This window comes from Amia ocellicauda, chromosome 2, assembly GCF_036373705.1.
Source record: "Amia ocellicauda isolate fAmiCal2 chromosome 2, fAmiCal2.hap1, whole genome shotgun sequence".
Lineage (NCBI taxonomy): Eukaryota > Metazoa > Chordata > Actinopteri > Amiiformes > Amiidae > Amia > Amia ocellicauda.
In genome coordinates this window covers 6,401,164-6,418,697 of record NC_089851.1, presented here as the reverse complement: position 1 = coordinate 6,418,697, position 17,534 = coordinate 6,401,164, and the positions used below count along the sequence as shown (strand labels likewise).

The following is a 17,534-nucleotide window of genomic DNA, read 5'->3' as shown; positions in this document are numbered from 1 at the left end:
CATACAGATAACTGTGAGAAAGAAAAATCCTGTTATTATCAGTCAGGAGGAGAAATTATCATTCTGCATTTCAGTAACATTTAAGTATTTTCGTAAGTAATGAATTAACCTTGAAGCTCCGTATTCTGGTTAGGTGAGATCAGTCAAATGGTTTTCCATGTGTATGTATATAAAAAAGCGAGTTCTTGGAAATAAATGAAAGCAATTAAAGTAAACCTACCCAGGAAACGATCATTGTTGGGGATGAATGGGGATAATTAAGTTCAAACTCTTCCCACATTTTCCATTGTAGTGAAGGTTACAGATTTTCTTTGCAGCAACATTTCAGTGTTCTTTATCAGCCCTAACCCCCTGATCATTAATTACCACTATGTGACCCGGGGGTTGATGACAGGAAAGAACTGTCAAATGTATTGTAGTCGTCAAGTTAAAGGTGGCTGTTCAACATAACATCAGACAATTATAACTTATTTGTGAGTCAAAGGAAGCTGGAGTACTTCAAAACATGCGATATCCAACTCAAAGCCAATATCTAAAGTTATACAGGATAATGTGAACAAACAAAGGGTAAAAAACAATCCCAGCAATTTAGATGATCTTTGGTTACATTAACTTTTACAGTTTTAACAGTTTTACAAACCCTCCGCAGTCATGCAGACACAGCAGTGTGTATGTATACTGCTACACAGGGAAAGTAAAACTTTGTGTTCAATCCAAATAGCATTTATGCAAACAAAGTTAATCTTGTTCACATACCTACATTGATACATAACATGCAATATATACTGATATGAACTAAGAACAATTTCCTCCAAAACCTTTGAAATTCTAGGAACACCATCAAATAATTTTATGATGAACTTTTGAAGAATGGTATAATATAGGCTGATGGTGATGTGTGTGTGTGTGTGTGTGTGTGTGTGTGTGTGTGTGTGTGTGTGTGTATATATGTGGTCTTCTTCAAGGTTTTTACATCTCTAGGGATCTATTCTATAGCTTACTTTGTCCATCTTTATATACTTACTGAGATAGAGGTATTTTAAATGAAAAAAGTTGAGTATATATCAGCATTCATTGATACCTGTCAAACAAAGTATGTTTTTAAGCATTTAGCAAAAAACAGACTGTGCGAGCTCTGCAGGAGCCTCAGTCATGCTGGGGTTTATTGCATTTACTCTTTAGTTTATACATAATTTTTTTAAGCTACAGGGTTTCCTGGAATATTTTAATAATAAAGTGTGTTTTGCTATCCTTCCTAAAGCAGTTAAAAATGATTGAAGGTGTATGTGTAAGATAAAACACCATCCTGTGGGATCTGGTTTGTGTTTACTGCAGTAAAGGGGTTTTCTAATTGAATATGGCAACAATAGTATAGTGAGATTATAAAAGCCCACTCTTATTTACATTATTATACCATCCATACACATATCCATATCTGTCTGAAAATGAAGATTATACATTACTTTGCTGCCAAATATATATACCACATGTAAGGCCAGGGTATTAAAATTGTTATTCCTATGCATATATAATGCTTTATATTTTATAAAGTATATATCAACTTTAAAAGGAATGTAATGAACAGTTTTTAGTTTAATTTATTTAATTTTCCCCCAATCCATTCAATGTAGCATCCTGTACAATATTATTAAAATTTAAATACAATTAAAACATGTTTGTTATCTAAAAAGGATAATATGTCTACAGCTCAACAAGAATTGGGGTCAGACCATGTTCATTTCAGTATTATTCAGTTCACAGCAATGTAAAAATATGTAACAAAAGGCTTCCTCTTAAATCCAATGTATTTACAGCACTCAACTACATTTAGCAGGAATATGTATTCTAGTTCTTCAGAGACAAAGAATAGAGATCTGTCACTTGGAACATTATGGAAAATTGAAATACGGTATATGAAAATATATATTGAAGAAAGATACATTCATATTTGTGTGTGTGTGTTTGTGTAGCACACATGTATAACAAATGGCATGTGAATAACCATCTATAAAGTCCATTAAAAGCATTAAGAAATGCTGGTGAACCAATGCATGACAATTGTTTCGATGTTTTGTTGTTGTTGTTTCAGATTAATTATGTGCGTGTGGGTGTGTGTGAGTTTGTGTTTCTAAATATTGAAATGTCTGGTATAACAGGTTGAAAATATATGCATGACCACCACTCACTGCCTCTCACAGGGTTTTGGAATAAAACTAGTATAACTTAAGCATTCATGATATTGTTTCCTGTTGTTTTGGCTTCAGTCAAGTTGTCTCTAACGTGTTCTTTGATTTCTACAGGTGTCTGTGCAACATTATGGGATAATATCACCTGCTGGCCTTCTACCAACACTGGAGACGTGGTCACCTTCCCTTGTCCCAAGTTCTTAACAACTTCTAATAAAATAGGTAAATTACCATTTACATACTTTTAACAAATGAAGCCGAGGAAGAAGACGTCTGTCGTCCCAGTCCAGTGACAGTTTAACAAACGCTGAGAGAAAGTTTGAGGGGGACATGTCAAAGAGTGGGGGAGGGGGGATTGCACCAGCACAGTTAACAAATGTGAAACACAAACTGAATATCACTGACCTATTAGTTCACGCTGATGTAAACTTCGCTTTGGAATGAAACCACATCCTGTCACTACTCTAGATAACCCAATCACACAAAACAAACTGTGTAGGATGCTTTCGCAAGTGCAATGTGTGAGGAGATATAAAGTTCTTAAAATAAAATGGGTTGTGCCTGGTATTTATTTTTTCATCTTGCTAGATATTAGTATACACTTATATATATGTATAATTCATACACAATATATCACTGAAAGGAATGGACAAGGCCTCTTTAATTGGCGATTGATAGCCTTGCACTGTGTAGTGTGGATTCTTGTGAAAAAGGAAGCATGTATTGTTCGTGTAGTACATACATTTCAATATTATTTGCCTTTCCTGGTGAAGGACCCACACCCTCACGGTGACACCATGGCACAGAGCTAGGAGGAAAGCAGCGTGGTTCAAGCACGATAGCATGTGAATCGTTTCACCGCCTGCTCACAGTCCTGACCTCCTCCTCGATGACCTTGAACTGCAACGGTGAGCGAGGAAGACCACAGAGACCCGATTCTCTACTGCTCTAGAAACTGGGCTATGGGAGGAATGGCACAGTATTTCTCTGGCATCCACAGTCTAAAGAAAACCTACATCTCCCCCAGCACCGTGGGTGTGGGACACGTAGAAAGAACGGGTGTTTCAGATTTGCTTTCCAAGTTATACGAAATGTTTCTTGTTAAAATTAATTCATTAATTTGACCCACTTGGCAAAACACAAATTCCAGACCCATTACGTGATGGCAATTCCCCCTTGGTTAGATGTATGTAACCTCAGGAGAACAGCAAGTCAGTGCATTTGGATTTTGCAGTTGGCTGGTGGGTTGAGGTTTTGACTCAGTCCAGGCCAAAATAACGGTGTGAATATAAGCAATTATGGTACCTTTACATTGGAGATGTAATGTGTGAAGGAAGTCAGTAGTCAGTCGCGAGGGCAGCGTTTCTTTCACAGCTGTGGCTCATTTCTGATTATTCAAACCCAGCAACAATAAAATGCTGAAGAGAATTAATTCTCATACTTCTCTTTAAGAGGCTTATTACTATCAGTGTAATTTGGTGTTTGTTAAATGCACCATGAATGCAAATGTTAGGCTGGGAAAAGGTGGAGTGAAAAGCCCAGCACTGTACTGGTAGTTATGGAGAAGTATAAATATTTGCTTCAATGGACACTTAGTTGTTATTCAGACGGCTGATACTGTCTTCTGATTTATTCTCTAGCTATTTGGCATTGATGTCTCATAGTTTATGTATATAGACAACTTTTTTTAATGATTTACAACAAGAGTTACAACTTTCTGGGTATTAAAAAAAACTCTGAAAAGGTGGATCTGTAGTATATTTCTATTTGGTAGTTCGAATGTGGTGTTTGTATCTCTTTTTGTTGAGGATTTGTTGATTTAACAAGTTGTTTTTGCTTTAATGGAAATAAGTTTTAATTTCCTCACGGAGCCTGAGCAAACATTACATAAACAAGAAGAAAGAAAGAAAGAAAGAAAGGGGCAGAAAGAAATAAGTTTGCTGTTGAGGTTATACAATCGTATCTTTAGATAAATACTTATCTACCCAAACACTGGACATGTATAGTCTGTAATCCCACAGTAAACATCATGTCAGCTCACCAAACAAGACCTTCTGAACTGTTTCTTTGTTTGAAGGGAGAAGCCATTTTCATCAGTTTGAAAGTCATTTCTCTTTATAAGAGCTGGGCAACTGTTTTGTTCATGCATGGACAGCCATTCTTGTTTTGTTTCTTGTTATCTTTCCTTGGGACAGAGGTACTTCACTACACCTTCATTTTCACTGTAGAAAACAAATGACTGGACTGCAACTGAAACCAATAGAGCTATACACTCACCTAAAGGATTATTAGGAACACCATACTAATACTGTGTTTGACCCCCTTTCGCCTTCAGAACTGCCTTAATTCTACGTGGCATTGATTCAACAAGGTGCTGAAAGCATTCTTTAGAAATGTTGGCCCATATTGATAGGATAGCATCTTGCAGTTGATGGAGATTTGTGGGATGCACATCCAGGGCACGAAGCTCCCGTTCCACTACATCCCAAAGATGTTCTATTGGGTTGAGATCTGGTGACTGTGGGGGCCAGTTTAGTACAGTGAACTCATTGTCATGTTCAAGAAACCAATTTGAAATGATTCAACCTTTGTGACATGGTGCATTATCCTGCTGGAAGTAGCCATCAGAGGATGGGTACATGGTGGTCATAAAGGGATGGACATGGTCAGAAACAATGCTCAGGTAGGCCATGGCATTTAAACGATGCCCAATTGGCACTAAGGGGCCTAAAGTGTGCCAAGAAAACATCCCCCACACCATTACACCACCACCACCAGCCTGCACATTGGTAACAAGGCATGATGGATCCATGTTCTCATTCTGTTTACGCCAAATTCTGACTCTACCATCTGAATGTCTCAACAGAAATCGAGACTCATCAGACCAGGCAACATTTTTCCAGTCTTCAACTGTCCAATTTTGGTGAGCTTGTGCAAATTGTAGCCTCTTTTTCCTATTTGTAGTGGAGATGAGTGGTACCCGGTGGGGTCTTCTGCTGTTGTAGCCCATCCGCCTCAAGGTTGTACGTGTTGTGGCTTCACAAATGCTTTGCTGCATACTTCGGTTGTAACGAGTGGTTATTTCAGTCAAAGTTGCTTTTCTATCAGCTTGAATCAGTCGGCCCATTCTCCTCTGACCTCTAGCATCAACAAGGCATTTTCGCCCACAGGACTGCCGCATACTGGATGTTTTTCCCTTTTCACACCATTCTTTGTAAACCCTAGAAATGGTTGTGCGTGAAAATCCCAGTAACTGAGCAGATTGTGAAATACTCAGACCAGACCGTCTGGCACCAACAACCATGCCACGCTCAAAATTGCTTAAATCATCTTTCTTTCCCATTCAGACATTCAGTTTGGAGTTCAGGAGATTGTCTTGACCAGGACCACACCCCTAAATGCATTGAAGCAACTGCCATGTGATTGGTTGGTTAGATAATTGCATTAATGAGAAATTGAACAGGTGTTCCTAATAATCCTTTAGGTGAGTGTACATTAGTAATGTTTTTTTGTAAGAATATTTGCTTGTACCCAGGGTTGGGAGGGTTACTTTTAAAAAGTATTCCGTTACAGAATACTGATTACCTTGTTTTGAAAATAATCTGTAACCTAATCCAATACATTACTCCAAGTAACGTAATCAGAATACTTTTAGATTACTTTTGGAATACTTTTTTCAACTAGGTTGGGGTACTGCTGTTGTACCCTTGAGTAAGGTACTTTACCTAGATTGCTCCAGTAAATGCCCAGCTATATACATGGGTAAAATGTAAAAAATAATATGATATGTTGTAATAGGTTGTTGTAACAATTGTAAGTCACTCTGGATAAGGGTGTCTGCTAAGAAACTGGGAAATAATAATAAAAATGATGGATTGAAACTATTAATTTGTATCCACAGTACAAACAATTTAAATGTGTCAGTTACATTTTCTTGCATATTTATACTTTGCATTTTGTAGTATTGGATGCATTTTTAAACAAGTGAAACTGTATTTTGATACCCTTTACATTTGTACAAACCAACATAAATGAGACATATCAATAATGTGTTAATGTCAAAGAAGGTGTATCAGGTTCACAGTCATTTGAATGCAGGCGTTGGTTTCCGTTTACCACTACGTAAATAGGTACCTTGTCTATAAATTGTAAGTATGTTTAATGCTTATAAAGACTACAGTTTATTTTGTTCTATCTGTGGAGATACACAGATCAAGCAAATTGCTGTAATAAAGGGGATTTAAATGCATTGCATTATTCTATCCATGAGAAACACAGTCGCTGGTTTCAATACACCAGCACCGAAAACACAGATTGAAATCAATGCAATTAGGGCATTATTTTTAAGAATCAACAAGTGAGTAATGTAATGCATCTTGTTTCCCTGAATGCACCTTGTTAAAGAGCACGCCACGCCACGCCATGCCACTGAGGATTAGTTCAGTCAGTGTGTGGTCAGTGTGTGATTTGTTTTGTTTTAGATAATAAACACTTTGTATGTCATTATTTTTATTATATCTTTCAAGTCTTTCATTGTTTTATACTATGCCTGTGCTGCCGTTTTGCTTAATATTATGCTTTAATAAAAATATTTAATTATTAAATCGAATTTATTATAATTTGTATTAAAATGCATATTTTCTACTCGCATGTCAAGCATACCTCCAGATGCTTTTTCAGGTTTGAAGTAGAGCCCTAGAAGCAGACATCGCAGACATTCCATTTTCTTTCTTTGGAAGTGACCAATTGCCTGTACTTCCACGAGTTCAATCCCTGCTCACACACAATGTTGCCACAACGGCCACAGTTGTAGAGTTGTGTGTTACTATCTGGGATGCTGACTAGCAGCGTCCTGTGCCTGCTGGTTGTAGAATGGCACCGAATCACCCACTCTTTGGCTAGAGACACAATAAAAACAATGTTGCAAAAGTACTACACGTGGGCCCCTTCGGATTGTACAATTGTACAATTTCATGTAAATGATGTATAAGTAATCAGTAATCTCTTACTCTTTTAAAATCCGTAATCAGAATACTCATACACAGAGTAACAGAAATACAGTTATCGAAATTCTGTAATCTGACTACGTAACGATGTTACTCCCCAACCCTGCTTGTACCGGGTAGTGGCTGTACCGCAGATACAAGCACTGAATATGATACAGAGCCTCTCTCTTATTTCCTCCCTGTATTTCAAATTATTGTTTGTTGTTGTTGTTGATCACAATGCACATCTAATATAAAAAAATACACACCCACTACCGTTCAGTAGGATATTAGAGTGCAATGTGGAAACTGATTCTGCAACGGCTGCTAAATATCCACTTAAACAGAAGATCACTTAAAAATGAAATAGAAAAATGATGATCAATCAGTCCCATTGAGGGCTGTGTTTGTAATAAATGAGCTCTTACTCTCAGTAGTAACAATTCACGTTTACTCACAGTCCACACACATATTTAAACCTTATTAGTCCACTTACGTATCTTTGTTGGAAATGGGATGGAAAATAATTACGAATAAATTGCAGGATTTAAGTGAGGCTGATTATAGTTCAGACAGAATTCCACTTCAGTCCTCGTGTTGTTGGCTAGTATATTTAACCCCTTTACTGCCTAAATGTTGTTGACCCATTTCTGTCAGTATTGTAGATGCGCAATCACTGAAACAATAATTTTCATATCTTTTCCTAAAGAAGAAATCAATACGCTTTTTAGCTGCTCAAGTTTCTACTCCTGTGAAAGCCAGTTCATCAGTTACAATCTCCCTGAGTGGCTGTTTTCTCACAAGGGATGTGCATTACTATGAATTTTAAGCATATGCTGTTTTAGAAGTAATGTCCAAAGCATCGCAGCACAGCGAATGTTTGGGTGTAAATAATGGATGTTTTCTGAATGGTGCAGTTGTGCTTTAGGCTCTTGATATATTTTTCTCATTAATATTATCTCTGGCTTGAAATACCTTTATTCAGTGTTACTGCAAACATGCCCACAAGGGAAAGAAATATATAGGACAACCGCTAATAGCAGATCATTTACTTCTTTAGGTAAATGGCAGAAAAGTGGGTCAATCTTGTAATTCTGAGAACCTGCACTCATGTTTCTGTTCAGTCCAGATAGTTTATACTTAGAAACAGTCTTTATCTTTCAAGTCAAGAATAACACCCAAAGGGACATGATGCATCATGTTACCAGTGATTATTTGATATCAGAGCTGCTCATAGGCTCCTGTGCGCTGTCAATCAAATGGATAAGTCCAGGCGATTGGTTCACTGTGGTGGATCTCTGGGGGCTTCTTTTCTTTGTGAGTCTCAGCCTCTATTTGTATCATCACTCGTGACAGCTTGGGTACAGGGTATCCCATAGTCTCCTTGGGTATTATCCTCAACTTGACAGATAATGATCATATGCTACCCTGTTTATCTGAAAGTGAGAATGACATCCAAAGTTGTGAGGCAAGCAGAAGGGGAGGGGCTTACCTACTTGATTGACAGCGCAGGGCCTATCGGCAGTTCTGATTAAAATATTCATCACAAAATTTGGTAAATGACACACAAGCATATCCCGTAGTCCCTTTGGGTATTATTCTCTCAGATAACTATTGGTTTACTTTGTGAGCAAAACATGGCTTGTTACTTTTGTAGGTGTGCACAACACAAGAGAAACACGAAGCTGTGAATATGCTTATTTTAAATAATACAAATAAGCCAAATAAATTTGCAACTTTTTGTCTACAATGCCAAAAAGTGTTCTAAATATTTTAATTTAATAAGCATTGTTTCACTACTACTAAAAAAACATAATGTTGCATTAATGCCGACCACTTCAGCTGTGCTATGCTTGTGATGTGCAAGCCCACATATTTCTTTGTATGTCTCACTATAAACTCCTCTCACTATAACAGACTTTAAAGATTACATTCGGAAAAAGAAAGCAGTAGATTCAATAGATAAAACTGAGTCTTCTTATCCTAATGCCATTTTAATCCTGAGTATAGTACCTTTGTGTGGAAATAAATCTGCCCCGAGAAAGCTTTTATACAGATTGTAAAGTAACTTTAAAACATGTCAAGGAAAATGTGTGTGTGCTTTTTATAACTCTTAACACTAAGATGCGACTTGAAATTAGGACTGTTTTAAAACCACTTTCCTTATCAGTTTTAAATGATACATTAAAAATGCTAGCTGCTTTCTTTTGCAACATATAAAATCCATTTACTTTTTTTTTTTAATGTAGCAATTAAACCAGGCGCCGCCAACAGCCTGACTCTATTAATACATTATATATGGTTTTAACCTATTTTATGACCTTTCTACATTTTCTAATATATGTGAACTTTTTACCTTGGATCTGTTTATGCGCACACACATCATCTATCACTGTATTTGTGCTGTTAAATTCTTAAATTGAAAGCACAGCATTCTGGCTCAGCCTCAAGTTTTCCATCAAAGTAAGTGAGTTGTTTTCATTACATTAATACCTATCTCTGTGGTATTCACTTGGTATTGGTCCATGGATTTTTGGTCTTCTTTATGGAAATATTGAAGATGAGGTTGTAATGATTTCTTCTTTCCTGAATTATAACTTTTTAGTGAATTAACTGCATCCAAATACTTCTATCAAATGGAGAGCTCTTATTTGCAGAGAGTAAATTATTCTGTAATCAAACAAAAAAACTCTGCAGACATGTGTAGAAAGAAAATCTGGGTGGAAAAACAACAATAAATGACAAAAACAACACAAGGCGAGGACCTGTTGAAAGAGAAAATATACATTCATGTATATGGTGTAAATATTGGAATCATAATATTATTATCATCTTGCATCAATTAAGTACTTGTGATCTCAAGGGATGCCTGAAATATACATATTTGTATACAATACACCAGGTTTGTTTAATCCTTAGTCATTGCCTTTTACATTGTGAATATATACAGTGTGCATAATCTATTGCTTGTTTAAAGCAAGCAGACCATTTGCCAGAATTTGCTTTAGGCTACACTTAAACATTCATACTTTACAATATGATATGCGTTACCTAAAGTTATATATAATTTTTGGGCAGACTTGTATATCTTTTTATACGCAATTTGGAAATGAATGTTATTGTATGTGGACTGAGTTTATTTTAAATGAAAATATATGTTTTTTAATTATTTAATAATACACCCAATCAGAAAAACAACCTGCCAAATTACAACACAATGCATTTCAAGCCCTGTTCACACAATCAGAAGCTTCCATTTATATTCACCAGGTACTTGTCAAGTCAGAAACATTTTCAGACCATAGATAATAGATTATATGTCCTGACAGTTATCAGAGATGCCTTGCCTGGGAAATGTAGAAATACCTGAAATTATACACATTGTGGCCTTGCACAGCCCATGAGAATACAAAGATAAAAGAAAAACAAGAATGATATGCTCACTACCCAAAGGATTCAGTATTATGTCTAAAAGGAATACAGTACAGGTAAAGTGCATTGCCTACGGCTTAATTTATAGATGTTTTATGCTATTCAGAACTCTGACATTTCCATAGTATTGTGCTGGGCTTCATCAGTTTCTCTACTGAGAATAAGAAACAGATGGAACAACTGTTTAACCTACAGATATGTTTGTGTTCAGTCTTAAAGTTGCACACTTTTTGTCCATTGTGCAAAAACACATAAACGCACACAAGCTCAACACATTACGATCATAGACTTCCATATCATATAAAACATAAATACATACATTTGATTGACAATGTGTCATTTAAAGTTTTAAAATATTAATACAAATGCATGCATTTAACAGATTCATAGCCAGTGCTAACGTTTTCAAATCTGTGAAAAATCTGTGACAACAGAACTCATTGGAACTCATCTAATCACAGTCTGTTTTGAATTAAAGCGTAATTTTTCAATTAATATATTGAATGTTTTCTGGTCATGCAGTTCACTGAATCTCTGCTTTAGAAACGGTTGGCAGATTGCAGATCGCTGCTCAACACGCTGTAATGGAATTGTTTACTGAGATCCTATAATTCGGCAATCCATATGCCTCGCCGGACACCCAGAAGAATATCACCAGTGAGGGAAGCACAGCTATCCCCTGTAAATGTCTTTATTCACCGAGTACTGTTGTTTGTTTTTACTCACAATAGTCCCTCTTAAAATACTTGTTAAAACTGAACCTTGGCTTCGATGAAACTAAAACATTCGCTTCCTTCAAATTCATATACCCTCAGGGCCCAACATGCACTGCGCTCTAACGATGAAAAAGAAAACCCAAGAATGTTCAAAAACAACACGCGCAAGGATGATTAACTCATTTGTGCACTCAGTGTCTTGACAGATAACTCTAGCATTGTCGATGGCTCAGTTGTCTACTCTCTCTTCTTGGTTGATTAAAGTGCTTTAAGCAATCCTTTTCCATCTAAATGTATTCCTCAGCGACACAGATGAGATGTGACATGTGTATATGTCCTTTATTGCTGCTTTTTGAGGAAATAGCCTACATTTTGATTTCCTGTCTTTGACGTCCAGTTGTAGTACTAATAAGACATTTGTATGATGAAATGGGGCGGAATACAGCTCAAAGTTTCTAATTTAAAAAATAAATGTATAATACATATAATTTCAGTTATGCCTAAAATGTAACAAGTATTTTAATATACCTGTTTTCCTACCCTTTAAGAACTATGAAGTAATAAATGCTATCATGAAATTGCAGTACCAGAATTAAACAAAAGGTATTAGAACATAAGAGCATAAGAACATTTACAAACGAGAGGAGGCCATTCGCCCCATCGTGCTTGTTTGGTGTCCATTAATATCCTATCCATCTATCTAGGATCCTATCTAGTCTGTTTTTGAATGTTCCCAAATTGTCTCTTCAGCCACATCGCTGGGGAGTTTGTTCAGATTGTGACGCCTCTCTGTGTGAAGAAGTGTCTCCTGTTTTCCGTCTTGAATGCCTTGAAGCCCAATTTCCATTTGTGTCCCCGGGTGTGTGTGTCCCTGCTGATCTGGAAAAGCTCCTCTGGTTTGATGTGGTCGATGCCTTTCATGATTTTGAAGACTTGAATCAAGTCCCCGCGTAGTCTCCTCTGTTCCAGGGTGAAAAGGTTCAGTTCCTCAGTCTCTCAGACTAATTAACTGACAGTTTCAGGAATAATATCTCGCATAATCTCCGCAGGGTCCTCTGTATCAAAATGAGAAGCATCCAAATTTGAAGGGATTGGCAGATTTCCTGACACCTGGAGTCTACTTAATACAAGCAAAAAAAAGGCTATTACATATGGGTTAATGCATGATGTTCCGGCTTGTGTTTCTTTCGCATACACAGTGTGCATTTGTTTTGCAGTGTTTGTTCTGCTGTGGCTTCCTCTCTTTTTTCAGAGGCACACAGGCAGTTGCATGTCTTAATTTGGTAATAATAAAGAACGAATCCAGTCCATACAAACAAGTCTGTCAGCCATTGTAGGCACTTAACATGAATTGCTTTGAAGAATTGGGTTCGCAGAGAAGTGCAAGTGTTTGTGTATCAATGGCAATACTTTTGACCAGGGGTGTTAATAGTGTCAAACAGAGAAAGCACAACCCTTTCAACTCAAACATTAGCTAAATCTAGGTTTGAATCCGATGGACTGGCTGGGAACTGTGAGCATGTTACTTGTGAAAATACATTTACATTTTAAATGCAAAAGAAAAAATCCTCTTGGAAGATGTTACTGCTGCTTGGATGTGTGGGATCCATAGTTGCCAGACAGTGAAGAGATTCTGGACATGTTTATTACTGAAAAATATTCAGCAACAAAATAAACAGTATTTCTGCTGGTTAAATGATAGTCTTACTTCTGCAATGTCTACAGTGTATCGTATACAGGACTGTTTTCCCTTTCATTAATTTGTTATTGATTATATCGAGTGAGTTTCAAGATATACAGAATATATTTGTAGTCATTGAATAATTTAAAGTTTACAATAGAATACTTTTAGCAATCAGTCTATTAGATCGATCGAGACCACACTGTGTATATATATTTTCTTCTTCTAAATTTCTATCATTCCTTACATAGCCCATTCAGCTCATTCGTCAATATGATGTTATGCCATGTAAATCAAAGATTTTGCTAAAAGCCAGATCGTGATGTTTCATAGGAGAAGAGAAGGATTTGGCTGCTCATATTTATGGCCAATAAATTCGCAAAAATAAAATGGAATGTAGAAATCTGTCTACGAAATCCCTTCTCTTTTCCAGATACGTCAGCAGCTCAGGTTAAATTTTGTATTCTTTGGCATGTATTTGTAGTTTGGAGGAAAGACTTATCAGCTGTGCTATGGTCTAAAAAGAAACAACTTATAGTCAAAATGTTCCAAATTATTCAAGTTTTTTTTTTTTTTTTATCCAATCCTCCTTGCAAGAATAGTTGTTTGTACTCATCAGAAATGTCAGACCCTTTTTAAAGAGGTGATCCATTTGGTCTATATTTAGTATTTGATCTCATGCAGTACAACTGAACACTAATTGTAACGGGGTCGGAGTCATTACAGTTCAGTTTTAGCTAACATAAATGGATATATATTCAGTTCCTCAATTTAAAAAAGTATGTAGTATGCATAAAATGGGAGGATATCTCCTTTCCCCTCAGTTTGTTAATAGTTGTTTTCTGTCTCTTTTGGGGAACTTAGAAACACACAGACTTGTCTTCAGAACAACCCTGTCCAATCGCAGTTCAAAATGTCCTTACTATTGGGTCTTACAAGTTAAACTTTGATTTATGATGCATATAATATGTTTTCTCGGGATTTATTTGAAGCCATGCATTGGAGTTTCATCATGCATGGAGAGGGCTGTTCTTTTCCTTTCTTTGTGCTGAGTAGCTTTCATGATAACAAGGATGAAACTGATTACAAGCACGGGTTCCCTCATTGTTTATACAAGGTATTTCTAGACTCGGCTAAAGCATATGTGTTTCATAGCCAAAGAAAACATAGCATACTCTTCATATGATGATGATAATTCTGTCAGTATAGGTTTGACTTCATAGCTGGAACCTCAGCATGCAGAGAATGTCAAATATGCAGAACTGAAAAAGGGATGATCCATTGAAACTTTGCTGTAATCTAACATCTTAACAGGAAATCTATATGATATTTTAAAGGGGTGTTGACCATTCAGGGTAAGGCTTAATTTACAATCAAAAGTGAGTAAAATACTTTCCTGTATATCCTTTTTATGCATGTTGTGCATTAGAAATATTAAATGCAACATTTATCGACAGATGTTTCATACTGTGGTGCCTTATTCCTGTTGTACAATATCCCACTTAAATGTAAGCTAAATTAATTTTAGATTTAAGTTAGATTTCCTTGCCTAGGCATTACCCAACCATAAACATACATCGGTGGACTAGAAATACTGAAATTAGAATGATAATGGGAGGATTATATAGAATTAGGCGTGATACAATATTGTTCTATACCAGGGATTACGCTAAAGCTACAACTCTGTTCTCAGTGCAGGATCATTTTGGTTTAAAATAGAAAATATGGTCTTAAGAATTTCTTAAGGGAGAAAATGCATTTGTTATGGGTGTGGTTAAGTGCATATCCACAAAACGAGTATTTGAAAAGAATAGTGCAGTAACCAAATACTGAACAGATTATAACATGGGGGGAAGTAAACGTGGCTTCTTGCACATACTGAAAAGAGAAATATGCTACAGAACAGCATCATGGGTATTTAGAGGTCTATTAGGGGGTTTGTATTAAACCTACAATTTTAAAAACAGACTAAATCTATTTTGTGTGGTTCATGGCTTGCATGTTCTTTTAAATTGAGATCCACTTTCAAATTAATGTATTGTATACAATTTCAGATCTTAATTGCATTGTATATATTCCCTAACAGCCCAGGCAAAATATTTCAGATTGTGGTTTTTTTACAGTTAATGATAATTCTCCTTTTCCAAGTGCATGATGAAAGAAAAGCCAAGCATTGTATTATCCTAAGAGTTTGTGAACTGATGGAAATGTACAAATATATTTCACTCAGATTCTTTTCATTTCTAAATATAAACCTATTTACTAGGGTTTAACATGGCTAAATAAACCATTATACTAATTATAAATCTGATGCTTTGTTTAAAATGGTGCATTGGTTAATAAACTGTTGTAGCACCCCTCTCTCTTGCACGCTATAGATGCTTATTGACACAGCAGATATCTTTGGTGGTTAGCCTAACCTTATATTGTTCTTCCTGCGCTAACTCTTATCAGCTCTTTAACCAATAAAAAAACGCTGACAAAACACGACTGAGACTAGATTAAAAGTAGAATGATACCGCCTGGCATTCGATCTTAAAAAAAGAAAACCATGTACTAGAGAACAAATGTGTGCTTCTAACATTAACATTGTACTCAAAGGTGGTTTAAAGTATGTAACACTTCTAGCTACCTTGAGCTAAACTGACTTCCTCTTGAACATGTTCAATGTGGTGCACAAAACATCTGAGTCAAAACATGGCCTCGGCATCCAAGCAACTGCATGAACGTCTCCGGTTATTTTCAGGTCCGCCTATTCATCATGTCTTTAGTTTGTAGCTGTAAAAAAACAAAAACAACTTATTGACCTTTAGTAATACTTTAAATCATTCCTCATCATCTTAAGGCAACCCGCTGTGACTCTGACCTCAGTAATTTATTCTTCTCATTCATCAGCACCAGCAATCCCCCTGTCGGTTAAAGCATCTATCAAAGCTGTATGTACACTTCCTGCCTGGATTAATTTCTCCTTTCCAGTGTGTGCCTTAAGAATACAAAATAGAGAATTGTGTGTCCTTTCAACTCTCCAAATTAAGAGCTTTAGAACACACATTTAAAGTGGCAACATTTGAAAGACAGAGGTGAAGACTAAGAGGAAACCTGGAAAGGACTGAGGATTCATCTTCATCCCCCACACACTTGTTTAATCAATACAGCTTGTCCCTGAACTTTTAAGCACAGTTTCATGTAGCTTTTTCCACTAATATTGATGTCTAGGAGGACTCGCTGTCCTAGCCAACCACTGTCTTTCTCACCGGTGCATCAATGAGTAGTGTGGTTGCCATGCATATTTACCATTCATAATTTCCTCCAGCGGGCTCCCGGGTGCGTACGGTACACCACACAGTGTGCAGGTGTGCGCTGCATGTGAAAAAAACCCTGCCTACAGCCCCGGTTCCTCAAATGCTCAATTTGATCTGATCTTCCAAGGATGCTTTTGCATTCAGTTTCCCTCCCCCCCACAGGCTGTTTACAATAGAACAGCTGACACTGAGCACAGAGTACACTAAGCCACGTGAAACAATCCTTTAGGTTTCACTTACACAGTGCCATCTTTAAGTTAGAGTACTTCGCTGTAAAGTGCAACTGATCGCCAGATGAGATTTGCTTCTCTCTGTGGATCATTAATCATTTGAGAGTTGTGTGGAAACCTTGGTCACTAGTCTTTTCAGAGGAAAACCTTAAATCTATATTTTAATTAGATGCTTTGGACACAGTGAGATTAATTTGCTGCCTGGGTATGTTTGTGGACTATTGTATGATGGAGTAACTTTACACAGAACAGCCAATGAAATATGTGTCTTTTCAATCTGTGCGCATGCCCTTACCCAGGGTGCTTAAGACAAAACAATGAGACATACATAGAGTCCGGTCATAATAAAATGAGCATGCAAACACACTCTTATTATTGAAAGCAATGCAGACACTTAAGAGTCAAGAACTGCAGTGGGGAAAAATGCTACTGACAATAGGGAATAAGATGTTTGGGAACAAAATCGGAACAGCGTTTTCCTAGTCGATAGGTAAATGCTAATTATGATCTGTCCTGCTGTTCCTTATATGAATGGGAGACTTACTCTGGTTTGTAATTTGAGTGGGATCTGGGTGGCAACAGTAATTTAGCACCTGGAGCCTTAATCTAATAATCTTTGTTTGGCATAGTAAGAATTTTCCATTTAGCACAGAATAGTGAGATGAAAGTCTTATCTTTGTGGTCAAGGACTGCAGACGTGTGTTCAACAGTCTGTTCCCTCACCACATCCACTTTCTGCTGAGCGCTTTCTGTTCATTAGTTCTTTCTCGGCCCAGTTCTACTTTCTTATCGCTTCAGACAGCTAATCAGAAACTACAGAATTGACGACTTCGGGGCTCTGTTACCTAAACGAGGCAATCTGCATCTCTCATCCCAGTCTCAAATTAGAAATTCCTCTTCTAAGTAGCTAAGCTCCATAACCTGGCCCAATTAAGCACTAAACACAAGCCAAGTATTTAGTCAGCCTACCTACGATATTCATCTTGTTTTCATGAATTATTG

The 17,534-nt window shown here is 36.8% G+C and overlaps 1 protein-coding gene across 1 annotated transcript in view; it reads left to right on the top strand.

The window, feature by feature from the left end:
• The window catches only part of vipr1b (vasoactive intestinal peptide receptor 1b), a 51,059-nt gene that overhangs the window by 11,425 nt on the left and 22,100 nt on the right, over window positions 1-17,534 (top strand). Inside the window, exon 3 of the mRNA XM_066717105.1 lies at window positions 2,301-2,408. Within this exon, the coding sequence (XP_066573202.1) occupies window positions 2,301-2,408 (108 nt within the window). The remainder of the gene's footprint in view (window positions 1-2,300; window positions 2,409-17,534) is intronic.